Source organism: Trematomus bernacchii, unplaced genomic scaffold (genome assembly GCF_902827165.1).
Source record: "Trematomus bernacchii unplaced genomic scaffold, fTreBer1.1, whole genome shotgun sequence".
NCBI lineage: Eukaryota > Metazoa > Chordata > Actinopteri > Perciformes > Nototheniidae > Trematomus > Trematomus bernacchii.
In genome coordinates, this window is record NW_022988098.1 from 7,434,802 (window position 1) to 7,450,505 (window position 15,704).

General features: G+C 40.7%; 1 protein-coding gene across 2 annotated transcripts in view; it reads left to right on the plus strand.

The window, feature by feature from the left end:
* The first annotated feature begins 254 nt into the window (after positions 1-254).
* The window catches only part of slc41a1 (solute carrier family 41 member 1), a 34,209-nt gene continuing 18,759 nt past the window's right edge, over positions 255-15,704 (plus strand). The window contains exons 1-3 of one of the 2 annotated variants that reach the window (XM_034121870.1): positions 255-344; positions 2,177-3,255; positions 12,593-12,700. In XM_034121870.1, the coding sequence (XP_033977761.1) occupies positions 2,785-3,255; positions 12,593-12,700 (579 nt within the window). In that variant the 5' untranslated portion in view covers positions 255-344; positions 2,177-2,784. Of the gene's footprint in view, positions 345-1,667; positions 1,869-2,176; positions 3,256-12,592; positions 12,701-15,704 lie in introns of those variants that run through there. The other variant, XM_034121871.1, reaches the window with a different exon arrangement.

Genomic DNA, 15,704 nt, shown 5'->3' on the forward strand with positions numbered 1-15,704 from the left:
TCAGAGTGTGTCCTGCCTTGTATAGTTTCCTGGCCCCCCGCAGCGGACGGGTGCATTTTGGATGTATTTTGGATGTATTATGGATGTATTATGGATGCTCATCCAAGCAGCCGGGCGGCGGGGGCCGGAGGACGGGGTGCAAAGTGACGGGGTCGGGAGTGAAGACTGGGCCACACTGGAGGGAGGGATGTAGGGAGGGAGGGTTTAACCATTAACCCGCATTAACCAGCTGTGCGGTACATAAGGCGTGCGCACCGGCGTCCACGCCTCAACCAGAGCGCGTAACCACAAGCTGGAGGATGCATCCACACACTGCGAGTATCTGATCATCACTGCACTGAAAGGTAAGCAGCTTTTTATAATACCGAGACCACCTGCTGGACATTTCAGCTGCCGGTCCTCACAGCTTTATCCAACGGAATGTGGCATTTTGGAGAGCTCCAAATCGCAGCTTGTGAAATTATTTACGCGTTTATGTAGTGGGGATGAAGAATGGGAAATGGTAGATTCATTTTAATGAGTTTTACACTCGGTTTTGGAGCAGAACCCCCCCCCCCACTCCCCCCTGTTAAATGAGCAGTGGAAGAGAATAGGAGGCTCGGCTATTCATCGCTGACCAGGGGAGCACTAATTTACGCCTTTGCCATGTTGGGTTCGGGTGGTGTAGGTCTTGACTACTAAACAGGATTGTTTCAAAGCCAAAGACTGTGATGTCGCAACAAGACAGCAGCAAAACGAGGAGAAACAGGAAACAGGGCCTTCAAAATAAGAGTCTGGATGTATTCGGTTGTGTGCTTAAATTGTGTTATTAGATAATTTGCTTTACGGTATTATATCATGTAATGTAGCTCCAGAGATCACCAGACTACCATCCTCTACGCAGGCTTTTTGTCGTTAATTGTTGACGTAACATTTGGGAGTGTGTGTGGTTACCTGTCTATCCATTGAGAGTGGAAACAGGAAAAACATGTGAGTCAGATTTAGCACCACTATGTGAGACTCCTACTTTGACTAATACTACCTACATTGTTGAAATACTTTGGTTCTTACATAAAATGCAAATGCTATAGCAACTAAAGGAACTAAAAGCAGCAACACGTATACTAGGGTCGTCATTCTGCAGAACGACCCACTTTACAATAAAACATATTATGTTGGATTATAATTACTGATTCATTCATCACGTTAATGTTGGAGCTGGTAAAGGACAATAACATTTCAATCTGTGTTTTTGTATAAATACTCTGAATCGACCATATTACCAAAGTTATCAAACCAGGAGTAGTCAAAAGTTAGCATACAATATTTTCTGAAGTAGAATTATAACGTAACAGAAAATGGAAATACTTAAGTACAAGTACCTCAAAATTGTATTTGAGTAAATGAACGTTTTATATCTTCCAACATCTGTTTCCGTTTTCGTAAAAACTCTGTATTCATTTGACATTTGATTCAATACAGTACAACATTAATAGAATACAAAATAAATACAAAGGAAGAAGTCAGAATACCAGTTTGATTTACTAAACCTCTTATGCCACTGCTGCATTTTTTATTTTATTTTTGAAGAACCGGAAGTGATGTGTTATCGTTGACCGCGGTTGACTGTGTTTCAGTGGATATGGGATACGCAGCTCCTCCGTTAATGCCAGAATATTTTTAGATGCCGGGAGGAAGTTTGGCCCTGAATGAAACTTTTTTTTTTAGCTGCTGGTCTTTCCTCACATCTGCTGTGATAACCGTCAGCTGAGAGTGAGGCTCCTTTTGTTCGGATTAATATACTAGTGTTTGTTTCAAGGGATTACACAGCAAGTGTAGTTAACAAGTTTTAATATTTGTTATCAAGGCTCTAGAAGTATTTGATTTTGGTGAGTTTTGGGTTTTTCTATTTATATAATATTCCTGTTACATTAATTTGTTTGTTATACAGTGTGCACATTGGTCATGGTTTTCTATTCTGTGATATTAAAATTGCTCTTAACTAGTATTTTTTAAGGTTGAAGTTTTATAAACCCTGTATTAAGGCTGTATGTTGTTGTTTTATAATGGTATTTTTATTTATATGAATCAATAGTCAGGAAACAGCTTTTGATATTCCTTAGCAAATCTGGAATGTGGTTGAAGATGTTTACATTCATTTACTGAATAATTAATGACTTTGTTTATTTTTTCCCAGGTGACTGTCCGCTCTCGAGGAGAGGTGCTTCTCTGCAGACGGTAACTCAATCTTCATACTGCAGACCTTTAAATATCTCTCTACCAGCAGCCACGTGGTGTAAAGTGAGACATTCACCCACCAATCTGGTGATCAGTGGGCGAGCCGGACCCATCGCTGCCACTTCAGAACCTTCAATTCATTCTTTCTTTAGCTTATACTGAACTCTAAAAGGACTGTTTACGAGTGACTGCAGGGGATTTCTGTGGCGAGCCCCCACGTCTATTGTTTTACTTCCTCTTCTGTTTTAGTCCAGTACGCTCTCTTCTTCTTTTGGACTGTGCACCCTGAGGACCTTGCAGTGAATGGAGAACATACTGGTTCTGCTCCCGAAGCACCGACAGGAACACGGGCTCTGCAGGCGCACGACTGCATGTGCCTTGCTGCAGGTTTTCTCCTGGTCTTTAGTAGCGACCCCAACTCACTTTAAGCCTCTTTAATGGGATAAATCAATTGGATCAGATCAGGTGGCCAATTCCATTTGGACTTCCCCCAAAAAAGAACTGACAGGCCGAGGCAAGCTGACCTGTTTTTTCTTGTCAAGCCCAGTGTTTTCAAAAGGCTTCCGCATGGTACTTTGGTCGAAAGAACAAGACAAACTCCCCGACATCGACATGTCCTCCGGGGACATTGAGGGGACGAAGGAGGGCGGCCCCCTGACCCCGGCCCTACTCAACTCCAACTGCTCGGTCCCCCCAGTGATCCTCTCAAAGGGCCCCGAGGAGGAGATCCTGGGGAGCGGGAACAACCTCGAGCTCACAGAGGTCCCGAACGGAGACGCCGCGGACGATGTGGAGAGGTCGGAGATCGTGGTGGCGACGGACTGCCGGGCGAACGCCAAAGGTCAGCGAGAGGAAGACGCTCTGCTGGAGAACGCCAGCCAGAGCAACGAGAGCGATGAAACGAGCACCGACCAGAGCCCAGAACCACCGGCGCCCCTCAAAGAGACCTCCTTCACCATCGGCCTGCAGGTGGTCTTCCCCTTCCTGCTGGCCGGGTTCGGGACCGTGGCAGCCGGGATGGTGCTAGACCTCGTCCAGGTGAGAGATCCAGACCTATTATTTTTTTTTTATATATATATATGATTTATTTGTGACATTGTCAAACACAGAAAGCATACATACATAGACCCTTACATGTACAATAAAGGGAGTAGAAGAGACCATTCTATCAGGGTCAACAATACCAAAAAAAACAAACAGACCGTAACCACAAAAAACAACATTGAAATACAATAAAATAAATAATAATAATAACAACAAAATAAACATATACAAGACATTCTAAGGCATTAATGCTACTCGACATACTGTGTGCTACTAATGCGAGGAAATCTAGACCTATTCTAAGATAAGATAAGATAAGATGGACCCTTATTAATCCCTGTGGGGAAAACAGGGTAAGAATGAAAAACAGGACAGCACAGATTCACACAGATTAGAGATACTAATAACTGGTAACTTTAAACTAAACTATACGGCGCACAGTGAGCATGCAGCATTTATTCAGAAGAAATGGGTTCTGATCATACTTAGAAACTGGTCCATCCAAACTGGAGACTATTGTCCAAGCTTAAAGATCTAGTGATGCTAATGGGAATATGTCGGGGACTGTGAGAAAGTGGAAGTGGGGAACATCTTTATAATGTAAGTCCTTGGTATTGGTTGTCAGTCTGAAAAGCATATAAACTGATTGTAAATTTAAACTCCTTTATTAATCCATGGATCACTGATGCTTTTCAACTTAACACGTCTTCATAAGGTGCTACAAAGTGTTGAGGACATGTGCTCAAAATAAAACATGTGTCACATTGCACACAAATGCGGCCCAATTGACACCTACGATAGATAGAATATATGAATTGGCATATCTAAAAAGACAGATATCAAATGTTAAATGAAAAAATTACTATCATATTCTATAATATTCACACATTATGGCAACAAAAGAGAGTACTAAGGACAAAAACAATGAAAAAAGTGTACATAGACAATACATAATTTGATTTATTGATTAAAACATTTTCAAATAAAGGATTTTCATTTACAATTAGATTGCCTTGTTTCCTAGGACTGCCAACCACTGCCATATCCTTCAAAATGATCAGATGTTATTACATCACCACCAACACACAGTTTCCTCACCCAGTAAAGCACTCTACTTTTTTTCATACAGCATCATGATCCTTGTTCATGACGTGAACTCCACTTTAGTCCCATTCTCACGATCCAGTTACCTGGGATAGACATCATGAGCTATATTTAAGTTTGTATAATGCGTCATTGTAATGTTTTTGATGTTTCCAGGCGTGTTTGCAGAGTCATACTATGGGATGGGCCCCCGGAGCATTTGAGTTAACTGGTTTAACTGGCCTCGCTCACCTTGGCATGTGTCTGTCATCGTGCTGTCTGGTGGCATCTGTTTGGGGACGGGTCATCACACACCATAGGGGTGATTTACATAACCTGTCTCACCCCCAGGACAGCCTGTCTGTCCTTAGTGCCGGCTCATACTGTTACACTCTTGATCCAATCCAATTTAATTGATATAGCATATTTAAAAACAACAGAGTGTTGTACATCAATAAATATATAAAAAGCAGCATAAATACATTTAGACAAAACCGATAGGACAAAAAAACAAACGTAAAAGCACGAGACAATAAAACCATTCTTATAGCCACAGACTGAAAAACTCTCATACACAATGTAAAACCATTTTTAAACAGAACAAAATAGAAAAACAACAATTTAAAAAAACCAGACTGATACATCTTATACGTGGTCTGCAACAGCACGGGAGAACAAGTAGGTCTTTAATCTTCTAATGTCACACATCCTTCTGCTTTAAGTATGACTTAGTTTTACAGAATAGAAACACAAATAGAAGGTGCTAATTGTAGTGCAGTGTGTAGCCAGGGCCTCCCAAAAGTCTCAATCTGTGTCTGAATTTGCGTACTGTAATTACATTTGCTTCTTTGAGCATATTATGTGCGTTCCAAAGCTTAGTATGGCTGTATGAACTACTGCCAAGAACGGTCAACATAACAGTAAAACAATTCAGTGCTCACTCTCAACGATCCATTACTCTATTGTGAACCATAATGTAGCTAGCTAGCTAACACCGTGCTGGTTTGACTTCCAGTGAAGGCATAGATGTTGTGTACGATTTGAGACAATGTTATCCAGTCAACATTCACACACTTCACTCAGAGTGTTCACAGTGTTCAGTGTACCACAAGGCAGTGCACTTAGGGAAGTACAGCTCCTAGTAAATCAGTGTTTACATGCACTGTAGAAATGCAAAATAGCATTTAAACAATGTTAAATACTAGGTTATAGACAGAACAAAAAGTAAAAAACTGTAAAAAGTCTGCACACTACCAGACAATGCTCCCATGAACAAAATAGTAATAAACATATCTTACTGGGAGCATTGTCTATTTTTTTTCAGTGAAGAATTACAGGCCAAAGTCATGCTGGTCATATATTTCTTTAAAGTCAGCCTGTGATGCAGATAAAACTGAGGGGTCAGGCTGCCAGGAGACCAGTCCGGCACATTGTGTACACGCATACTGATGCCAACATGGTGGCTGGGGTCCCCAGGAACTCAGCACAGAGAGGAGGGGAAGAAGCAAGGAAATAAGAGTTTCTTTGAGCACCTGCAATGGCAGCACACTTCAGTCGAGCTCGAGGGAAAACAAAAAACACAATGCAGTGTGACAGCCTCTATTACCGTGTGGTTAGGTATTCTCGCTGGAACCAGGAATGCAGAGGTTTGAGGTCACAAAAGTTTTCATGCTGCCTTAGGTCAAAACAGTTTTCATGCTGCCTGCACCATGCTGCTGCAGTCTCTCTAGTTTCCAAAACACTCAGAGCACCATTCCTTCGGAGGTGAGGCTGGGAGAGAGGAGACATATTGTAGATGGTACAGTGACTTATTGTTCATTTATTATAAGGCATGATTGTGCCTCTGGCTGAAGAATATACTTGCAAGGCTCGGCATCTAACAGGTGCCTAATTCCCAGTCCTTGAAACTGTTGAACGCTAACTCAGCTAATCCCTCCTGTCCTTGCAGGAAGGTAATTGTCTAACTCTCTCTAAGCCTCCCTCTCTCTCTGTTTCAGTCCAAAGGCACAAGCTCTTTGCTAAAAGTGAGCTTGAAAACCAGAACATGCTAGAGCCTTTATTTGATGTGTCTGCCTGGCCTGAGTTGAGTCGTTTTGGCTTGGATCGGAGCATGACTTGGCGCTTTGCATCGCTCTCAACCCAAAATCAGGCTTCTTTGAAATGTGGCCTCTTTAAAGTTGGTCACTTTGAGTATGTACAGCACACACACAGAGCTCATGGCCTCATTCCCACTCGAGTTGGACTCTCAGAAAGGACGGTCCAGGCTGGTATAGAGGAGGGAGTCGTCTGCATAGTTCTGCTTAGTGACCTGGCAGCAGAATCACCTACAGGTTCTTTGCCAGGGCTAAAAGCTTAGGACTCTGAGGCCTGTACTACGAGTTCAACCAACCCTGAATATCTTTTTGTGTTCTGGTTTGACTAACCCTAACAAACACAATTCTGCTAAACGGTCCTTCGATGCTGGCTATCGAATCTCTAAGTCAACCCAGGTTTCTCAGTTTGGCTATGAGCCCGTTCACATAAAAAGGGCAGAGTTAGCAACCTTTTACCAATTACAAACATACTTTCATCGTAGTGACAAAAATGAAGATTGAACTTAAATATCAAACAAATACGAAGAAGTTAAACCTTATACATCTATGAGTTAAACACATAATCCGGGCTGAAAGCAACATGCCAAGTGCAGGAAGAACAGGTGGAACTGGTCCTAAATGAACAGATTAATAATACCACTGCCCCTCATGAGTGGATCTGACTTTAGTTATATGTATGTGTTTAATCAACTTAATACATACTTGAATTACATAGCAATAGAGTAGAAGATATAGGCTACTTTATTCTTTCCCAAAATGTACTTTTATATCTTAAAGATGATTTTATTTAAAGGTCCTCTAAGCATAATTGAAAGTGAAGATTACATTTTTCCTTTTACTTGTTATTCTGTCCAGCACCTGTTGTCTGGATGTGTGAGCTATGGTAAAGTGTTTTTCATATCTTAATACAACTTAGTGGAAACATAAAGTATGTAACCTGTAGCAAATAACACTTAAAATGCACATTTTGCACTACTCTGTCGTGTTGCACACCAACATTTGGCTCAAGAAGCTGACACAGATAAGTGAATAAATGATGTGATACTTTGTGACCAAGTGAATAAGTGAAACAGACTGTTCGCATGCTCTGAATTACTTTGCTTATGTCACTTATGTCTGGAGTCATTATAAGATATTTAAGTAAGCTTAAGTTATTATAGTCCGATTATTCTGTTGATGGGCAGTGATACTCTATTCATCATTTGGCTGTCTAAAGTGGGTTTCGTATAGCCTCGATGTGACTTGAGTTGATCTCTTATCTTGAAGATAACCTGCTCCTTTGTAAAGGTCATGTAGAGATAGTTTTGGTAGCAATGCCTTTCTCAAAGGTCAAACAGGTGATTTGCTATCAGTCACAAGACAACATGTTTAAGATTGTTCAGTGTGTGTGTGTGCCTCAGTGTCCTGCTGTATGTCCTCTGACAGCAACATAAATCAAACATTTGGACACTGCTTCGGTCTGAAAAACAAAGAGTCTAAAGATACAGGCACCAGTAAACAGGAAATTAGAGTTGACTCAATGGTTTAATAACAGCCAAGCCCTTGCTGCCCAGTAGACACCATTTTGTTCCGACCACATCCACTTTCCTGTTTTCACACAGGAAACGAGCGTGGGATTATTCCCTAAAACTTAATTATCATTCTGTCTTCCAACCCTGGCTCTGTACAATGTAAAAAGTGTATGCTTAAATGTATGCATCCTTATGATTTGACAATTAAACATCGTTAACAAGACCTCCACAATCTAAGATATAAGGATTAAAATGTATTTCTAAAGGCACTTGAATCAGTCAGGAAACATTCCCTAAATGGCCATTTGCATTTCATATTGCAACAGCTTGTTCTCATATTGCTCAGTCATTTCCTGTCTGCCAAAGATTTAATGTCCTGATGATCATTAACAACATATCAGCTCTCAGCTATTTGCTTGACAACATCCCAGGCAGCTACTTGGTGAGATTAAAAGGATTAGAAGGTTAGAAAGCTTTTGTGTTGCACCAAACCCTGGCTAATCTTTCACTCTGTCCAGGATCCATCGGGGGTCCTTGGAGGGTCCCAGGTTGCTTATTTGCACCCCCCCTAGTCAGATATTTTTAGGCTTCACCCTGCACCAACCTCCATCTGGTCCCTGGACGTCAACTGTCCACATGTCAGGTTCCTATAGGACTTAGCTTGGTTGTGATTTAGTGCTTGTTATGACAACTGTGTGCCTGAAAACTCATTAGTATGTGTGTCACTAGTACATTTCCTTTTTGTTCAAACACAAATTGACCAATTGTGTTTAGAGTACTCACCCTGGGTTACCTGGAATACGTTTTGTTGTCCGACAACGGTGAGTAAAGAATCAAAACACATGAAAAGTCTTGATGAACTGAAGCTTATAGGGGTTAATGTCATGCTCAGTCATTTGCATTTGAGACTTTCTGGAGGGTCATCATTTGTACGTTTGTAGGAAATAAAAAATTGTTGGGGAAATGTTTTTACTTAAGACTGCATGAATCTGAGGAGTCCAAATGTCAGGTATCTATAGGACTTAGCTTGAATTGTGATTTAGTGATTCTTATGACAACTGTGTGCCTATAACTCATAAGTATGTGTATCACTAGTACATTTCTTCTTTCTTCTTGCACAAATTGACCATTTGTGTTGAAAGTATCACCCTGGGTTACCTTGAATACTTGGAGCACATTTTCTTTGTCTGACAACGAAGATTCAACAAACAAGAAAAGTCTTGACGAAGTGAAGTTAATGGAGGTTAATGTGTTTAACATGCTCAGTGCTTTGCATTTATTACACTTTGGAGGGTCATAATTGGTAAAGTTGTGGGAAATAATGTGTGTGTTGGGGAACAGATTAGCGTAAGAGTGCACAAATCTTGGGAGAGTTTGAAAACGGATGTTGACAAAGTTTTCGTTAAGAATTCAAGAACTCTTTTTTTGCCATTGGCTTCTTGCTGCATTGCTGACATTCAACCTGCAGGTTCAATTCCAGTGTGCCCCATATTTGTAGCCACAGCAATGTTAATTTTACCCTTCATGGTGTGTGTCTGCATAGGACCTGTTTACCCTCATGGAAACAGACACCACCTGATGTCGTTTCTGTGACGCTGCCAGTGTTGCATTGACATTGCGTGCGATGTTCAGCCTCCTGCTCAGAGTACAGAGAGTACAGTGGTCGCAGATCAAATCGGGGGGCCATGTGACTCAACTGGGCAACGCGACCCCTTGTGAGGTTTGCATACCAGAGCTCCTATAGGTCTGTACACAGAGGTTCTGGGGCTGTCCAGTAGAGTTCTTAGAACCGGGGGGCTCGCTTGGCTTCGAGCCAGCGTTCCATGGAGACAACAACATATATCACCACAGGGGAGGTAAAGAGGGGGATAAGGGGATTGAGACAGAAGTACAGAGAGAGGGGGAATAGCTTGAAAACATGCGGCTGTGAAATAAGAGAGGGGTTGCTCTCGGAGGAGCTAGCAAGGCGGCTAGGGTTGGCAGAAGGCAGTGCGCCAAGCTAAAGGGACTTGCTGTTGGAAAGGAGTTCTGCTTGGCTTGGTAACAGCGAGAGGAGAGACTGCGCTGCAAAAACTCAAAATCTTCCCCAGTATATTTGTCTAATATCTAGTCAGAATATGTCTTTACACTTGCTATAAGACATAATAACTTCAGTGCAGTGAGATATCGGGTGTTGTTTTTAGACAATGCATCATCTTGTTAAAGGTCCCATGTCATGGCCATTTCTACTGATCATAATTCCATTGTTGAGTTCTACTAGAATATATTTATATTGTTCAATGTTCCAAACTCACATTGGTTTCTCATACAGCATCTCTGTATAGTATGTGTATTCACTCTCTGTCCTAAACGGCTTGTTGGAGCTCCTGCTGGTCAGCTCGCCCACTCTGTTCTGATCAGCTCGCCCACTCTGTTCTGATGAGATCACGACCGTTACAGTGGAACATCAGTGATTACAGTATGTGTTACAATGGCGTTAGGAACCAGAAAATGACACCAGTAATGACAAACAGATGAGAATGCTGCGTGGGGTCTGGGTGCCGTGTTGGCGGGACGTTGCGCGGGACGTTGCGCGGCTCGCTGCTGCGAGGAGCGCACAGTGTGAGCTGGGTTCATTTCCTGCTTGCTGCGTGGTGTCAGCGAGACAGCGAGACATTGCGAATGGACGCGGGAAGGGGGGGGGGGTGCTGAGGGGGCTGCAGCACCCCCATCTTCGAGGCTCCACTAGCACCCCCCCCCCCAGCGCGTCACAGTTCGCTGAAGAGAGTGTGTGTGTGTGAGGAGCTCCACGGATTGGTCCATTTGTCCATTTGACCAATGGGTCCATTTGGGTATGGGCACGTCACCATACCCAGGAAGAAAAAGAGAAATGTCCAACGAGGCGTTCTGGGGCAGCATAGACAGGTCTTTTCTGTGTTAGAGTTTTACTCCCTACAGGGTGTACTTTGAGGGTTTGTGACTCTGCAGACCGTTTACATGCATAAAAAGCTACATAACACACAAGGGGACGGGTAATAACCGGAAAAGCATGACATGGGACCTATTTTGAGTTGTATCTCAGATGAAACACATATTGTTTTACATATTTATTGGAAAATACCAACTAACATCAGAAAACAGAAAACTTTTGAGCATTTGCGGCCTATATGGTAACACAACATTACTGATTCTGGTCAAATATAGTTCAAAATAAGTTCTCCCAGCTAATTACAAGATCTGATTCATCTAGATATCCCATCTTCAAGGAATCTTACCAAGCACATTTTCACTTGTTCTATTGGCAGATTTTTGTACTTATTTCAAGTGAAAACAGCTTGTTTTCATTATCATTTAACTTGTTTTTGGAGCAGCATTTTCTCCAGTTTGAGGGAGTTTAACCCACAGTTTTTCTTTGAGTTTTTCTGCCACACCCACTGACACCCCCGTATCTGTCCCGTACAGCTGGATGCACAGTGGGAGCAGCGTAGTAAAACAGAAATGTAGCCAACTGTGTTTGTATGTAGCCTTGATGTCAGCTACTCCTCTATTTCCCTCCCCTCGTCTTTCTTCTCCCCGTCTCTGTTCTTTTTCTGAGTTAGCCTCGGCGAGTATTGATCAGATCTGGGCAGAATGGACTGTAAGTGCTGGGAGCCTTTGGGATTGTACCCATAGATAAGCACTTTTACTAAGGATAGATCAATGGCCTCGTCTTCGGCAAAAGCTTAAATCTGACCACAGTAGGGCCTCAACCTGCTCTCACTGCATAAACTCTAATGGAGGCACAGCAGAGGGAGAACCTTTACTACAGTGACAAGCCCAGACACTCACAGGGGTTACCGAGGGTCAGATCTAAAGCACTCATTTCCACATATCGTCTTATTCGCTCCCACTTTCATAACAATATATTGACAACAAACTACGACTTTTGTAAGAAAGAGCTTTGCCCTCTTTCCTTTTATTATTGAATGCCAACTGGAAGATTCTTGCTCTCACACTGTGTCTGATTGAGCTTGTCACCATCAATCTGACAGCCAGTAGCAGAGAGTGAGAAGGACGATCTGCACATGGCGATAAAAGTACAACATGGCGATAAAAGTACAACACTCACTGGTAGCATCACTAAGGGTCCTCCCCGCCAAACTGCTCAAACTAATTCGCTTTTTAGTTTGCAGAGGGAATGCCATGCTGTTTACATTTCAGAAGATATTGTGAAGATCAACCATGTGCATTGACAGAAACGTTAGTATGTGTTTCAGGAGAGACAATACAAGGCAAGGTTTAGGCTATTTTGCTTCTAAAACATGTCTTCTTTCAGGAAAGTGCTAGGAAAATATCTGAAATACACATTTTAGTGTTTATATTAGTGGCTTTGTCTATGTATGTCTTGTAGAATTTGCTGGAGAAACTCCTTCTGGAGGGAACTTTGGTATTTTAGCCTTTACAGACCATTTACATGCACCAAAACCTATATAATACACTACAGGAAAGGGAAAACCCCAAAAAGCACCTTAAGCTTCTTCAAAAACAAGGTCACATCCCAAATAGGATTCCTTTCTAGGTGACAATGTACCGTTGTAAATCTGATAGGTCCTGTTTTAATATGGCAGTGTGTTCTTTATGTTGATGTTTTGTTACTCATACAGTATGACTTTTTGGTCGTTGCAGCACTGGACGGTGTTCAAGGAGGTGAACGAGGTGTTCATCCTGGTTCCTGCACTGCTGGGACTCAAAGGCAACCTGGAGATGACGCTGGCCTCCAGACTTTCAACAGCGGTGAGAAATCTTTGTGTTTTGGGAGTTACAATGAGCGGTTAATGACTGTTGACCACTCTTTACTCTCCCAATTTGAATGTCATTTGCCAAAGAAAAGAGGGGCATTTTATTCAATCTTTAAAGTAGCGGTTAGTGACTGTCAACTTGACTTATTCCCCCCCCCCCCCAAATGTTCCTTGATAATTATTCTTGACCATTTTAAGCCTCTAGTGAAAATCTGATTGTCCATGTGCATTTTTCTATACAATATAATAAATCATTAGCTATGCCTAGAAATGTTTTTGCACTCTTGTCCTGGTCCAATTTAAGCATTTTGGGAATTTTTTGTACCTGTCTCTCGTTGACCCCTTCCCCTTTTGTTGACCCTTAAAAGCTTATTGTCTTTGGGTGGAAGGTCATATTGTTAAAGTTGACCTGAGATTCCGACAAACTGATAGCAACATTCCTGTCCCTTTATTTGGTTTTACCTTTTCAATGGCCTTGCAAAACATCAACACAGTTTTCATCTGAATGTGTTGTTCATCTGTAACATCCGCTGAGTAGCAAGAAATCATTAAACCAATATATATATATGTTGTTTGTATTGATCGGAACTAGTAATTCAAATAAGATAAGATATACTTTATTGGTCGCAAAATGGGAAACATTTTCGTTGCAGCAGGATGTAAAACAAAGTATTGCACATAATTAGAAGGGTAGAAAATAAACAAATATACAATATAAACATCTCTAAATAGAAAATAAAACTAAACTAAAAAAATTAAAATAGTTGAAGTGAGTACAAATCTGTAAATTATCTGACAAATAAAACACTATTGAAGTGCCAAATTACATCTAACACAATATAAAAGTAGGATATGATTTACATTTTGTGTGCACGAATGGCATATTAAATTAAATATTAATGTAAAATGTACAGTGGGAAGTAGCTTTGTCACTTTCATTCTGGTTTAGCCAAAACAAAGGGAATGGGACACTGACGGTCTAAGAAGGCCTGAAGGAGAAGGCATCATGGTTTTTATTTACATTAAAAAAAAATTTAAAAAATCCTTTAATTTCTGTATTATATTATTATACCTGTATTGGTATGGTTGTTGCAAACGTCAGAATATAAATAGCTATAAAAAGATTGAAATTAAAAAAATGAGCTGTGTTGTTTTTAGAAGTCATATTTTTAGTCACAGTATGAAGTTACTAGAACATGTCATGCACAGTACAGAGCTATAGTCCCAAAGCTGTGTGTTTCTGTAGTATTCTGTGGTGTTTTATAGACAGATTGTAACTAGCTAGCCATCATTTGAGTTATATGCTTCTTTGCTCAGGCCACAGGGTTTGATGCTAACGCTACGTCTATTGTCTGAGGCTCCACTGACACGCTCCATTGTTAGCTGACGGGTCATTGACCCAACAGCGTCCATCAGAGGTTAGCAGCACTCTCTACAGTTGTGGAGGCAAAGAAGAATTAGCCTCACCAATCCTCACATTCTTTCCACTGGTGACGGAGATGATTAGCATTGCTAACAGCGGCCTCCTAGCACGGAGAGATCAAGTCAGACACAATAACAAGACTTCAAATTAGTGTGCAGAGGTGGGAGAAATACTCAGATCTTGTACTTGAGTAAAAGTACAAGTACCAGAGTGTAGGAATACTCTGTTACAAGTAAAAGTCCTGCATTCAAAATGTTCCTCAAGTAAAAGTAGAAAAGTATTATCATCAAAATATAGTTAAAGTAGCGACAGTAAAAGTAGTCATTGTGCAGATTGGTCCATTTCAGAATAATATATATGATATGTTTTATAATGATTGATCATGAAAGTGTTCTCAAAGCTGGTAAAGGTGCAGCTAGTTTGAATGACTTTGTATACTGCAGGGTAGCTTGTGAATTTACTCCAGGTGGAACTAAAGTCTGATTTAACACTTGATTATATTTCACATCATTCATCCACATCTGTGAAGTAACTAAAGGTATTAAATACATGTAGTGGAGTAAAAGTACAAAGTAGAATAACATGGAACTACTCAAGTAAAGTACAAGTACCTCCAAATTGTACTTTAGTACAGTCCTTGAGTAAATGTAGTAAAAAGTAACTTCCCATCACCTCTGTTAGTGGGACAGTTTTTGAATGCCTCATCATGTTTTCCCTCTATAGAGTGCTTATCAATATAGCTGAAAACTACTAAAAATGTGCTACCGAATTTCCAAATCCTTAAAGTATCAACTATATTGAGTAGCAGAAATACAACCAACATTATATTTGTCGTATTGTTGCATGATTATTAGCAAGTTGGCATTGTCCGCATTTACACTTTAAAACCAATAATATGTCATTGATAAGTCATCATGTCCATTAGCATGCCAGTGTTATGTTGCTATACGTTTTGTTTTATAGACATTTAACTCAAATACAGGGTTTGGAGGGTTACTTAAGAAATGTGTATTCTGTTACAATAACTAGTTCCTGTAAAAAAAGGTGTTTTTTTGGTGGTTGTTTATCTTTCATGTTCATTCATGGTGCAGTAAAAGTGAATCAATGACAGATTGGGGAATTCAACAATGTTTCACCAATGTTTCCGAGCTGATTAAATCTATTTTAAATGTTTGTCGTTACCTGGCTTTGATATTCAATCCGGAGCGTGTGTGTTTCTTTTAAAAAGCAACCACAATAACTTGAATACACAATTACAAATTACAAAAGTCCACATTCAAGTTGCAGTATTATAACAAAATAAGATGTAGGAAGTAGTGTGGTAGCATTCAGATAACAGTAGAAGTTACATTGTTTTATACATTTTTGTTAGAGTATTAAACAGTAAAACTAAGAAGTAGCAGACGTTCTATTATGATTTGATTCACTCGTTTTACAAGGACATTTTTTGCCATAACTTGTCTTTGAAATAAATGGGATTTCAACTTCATTTTAAGCCATTTTTACAAACTGTTTTCAGCCCTGTTTGCCGAGCTTCTCCTCATCAGAAAGTATGTGACTCTGTCCTGAGACATTA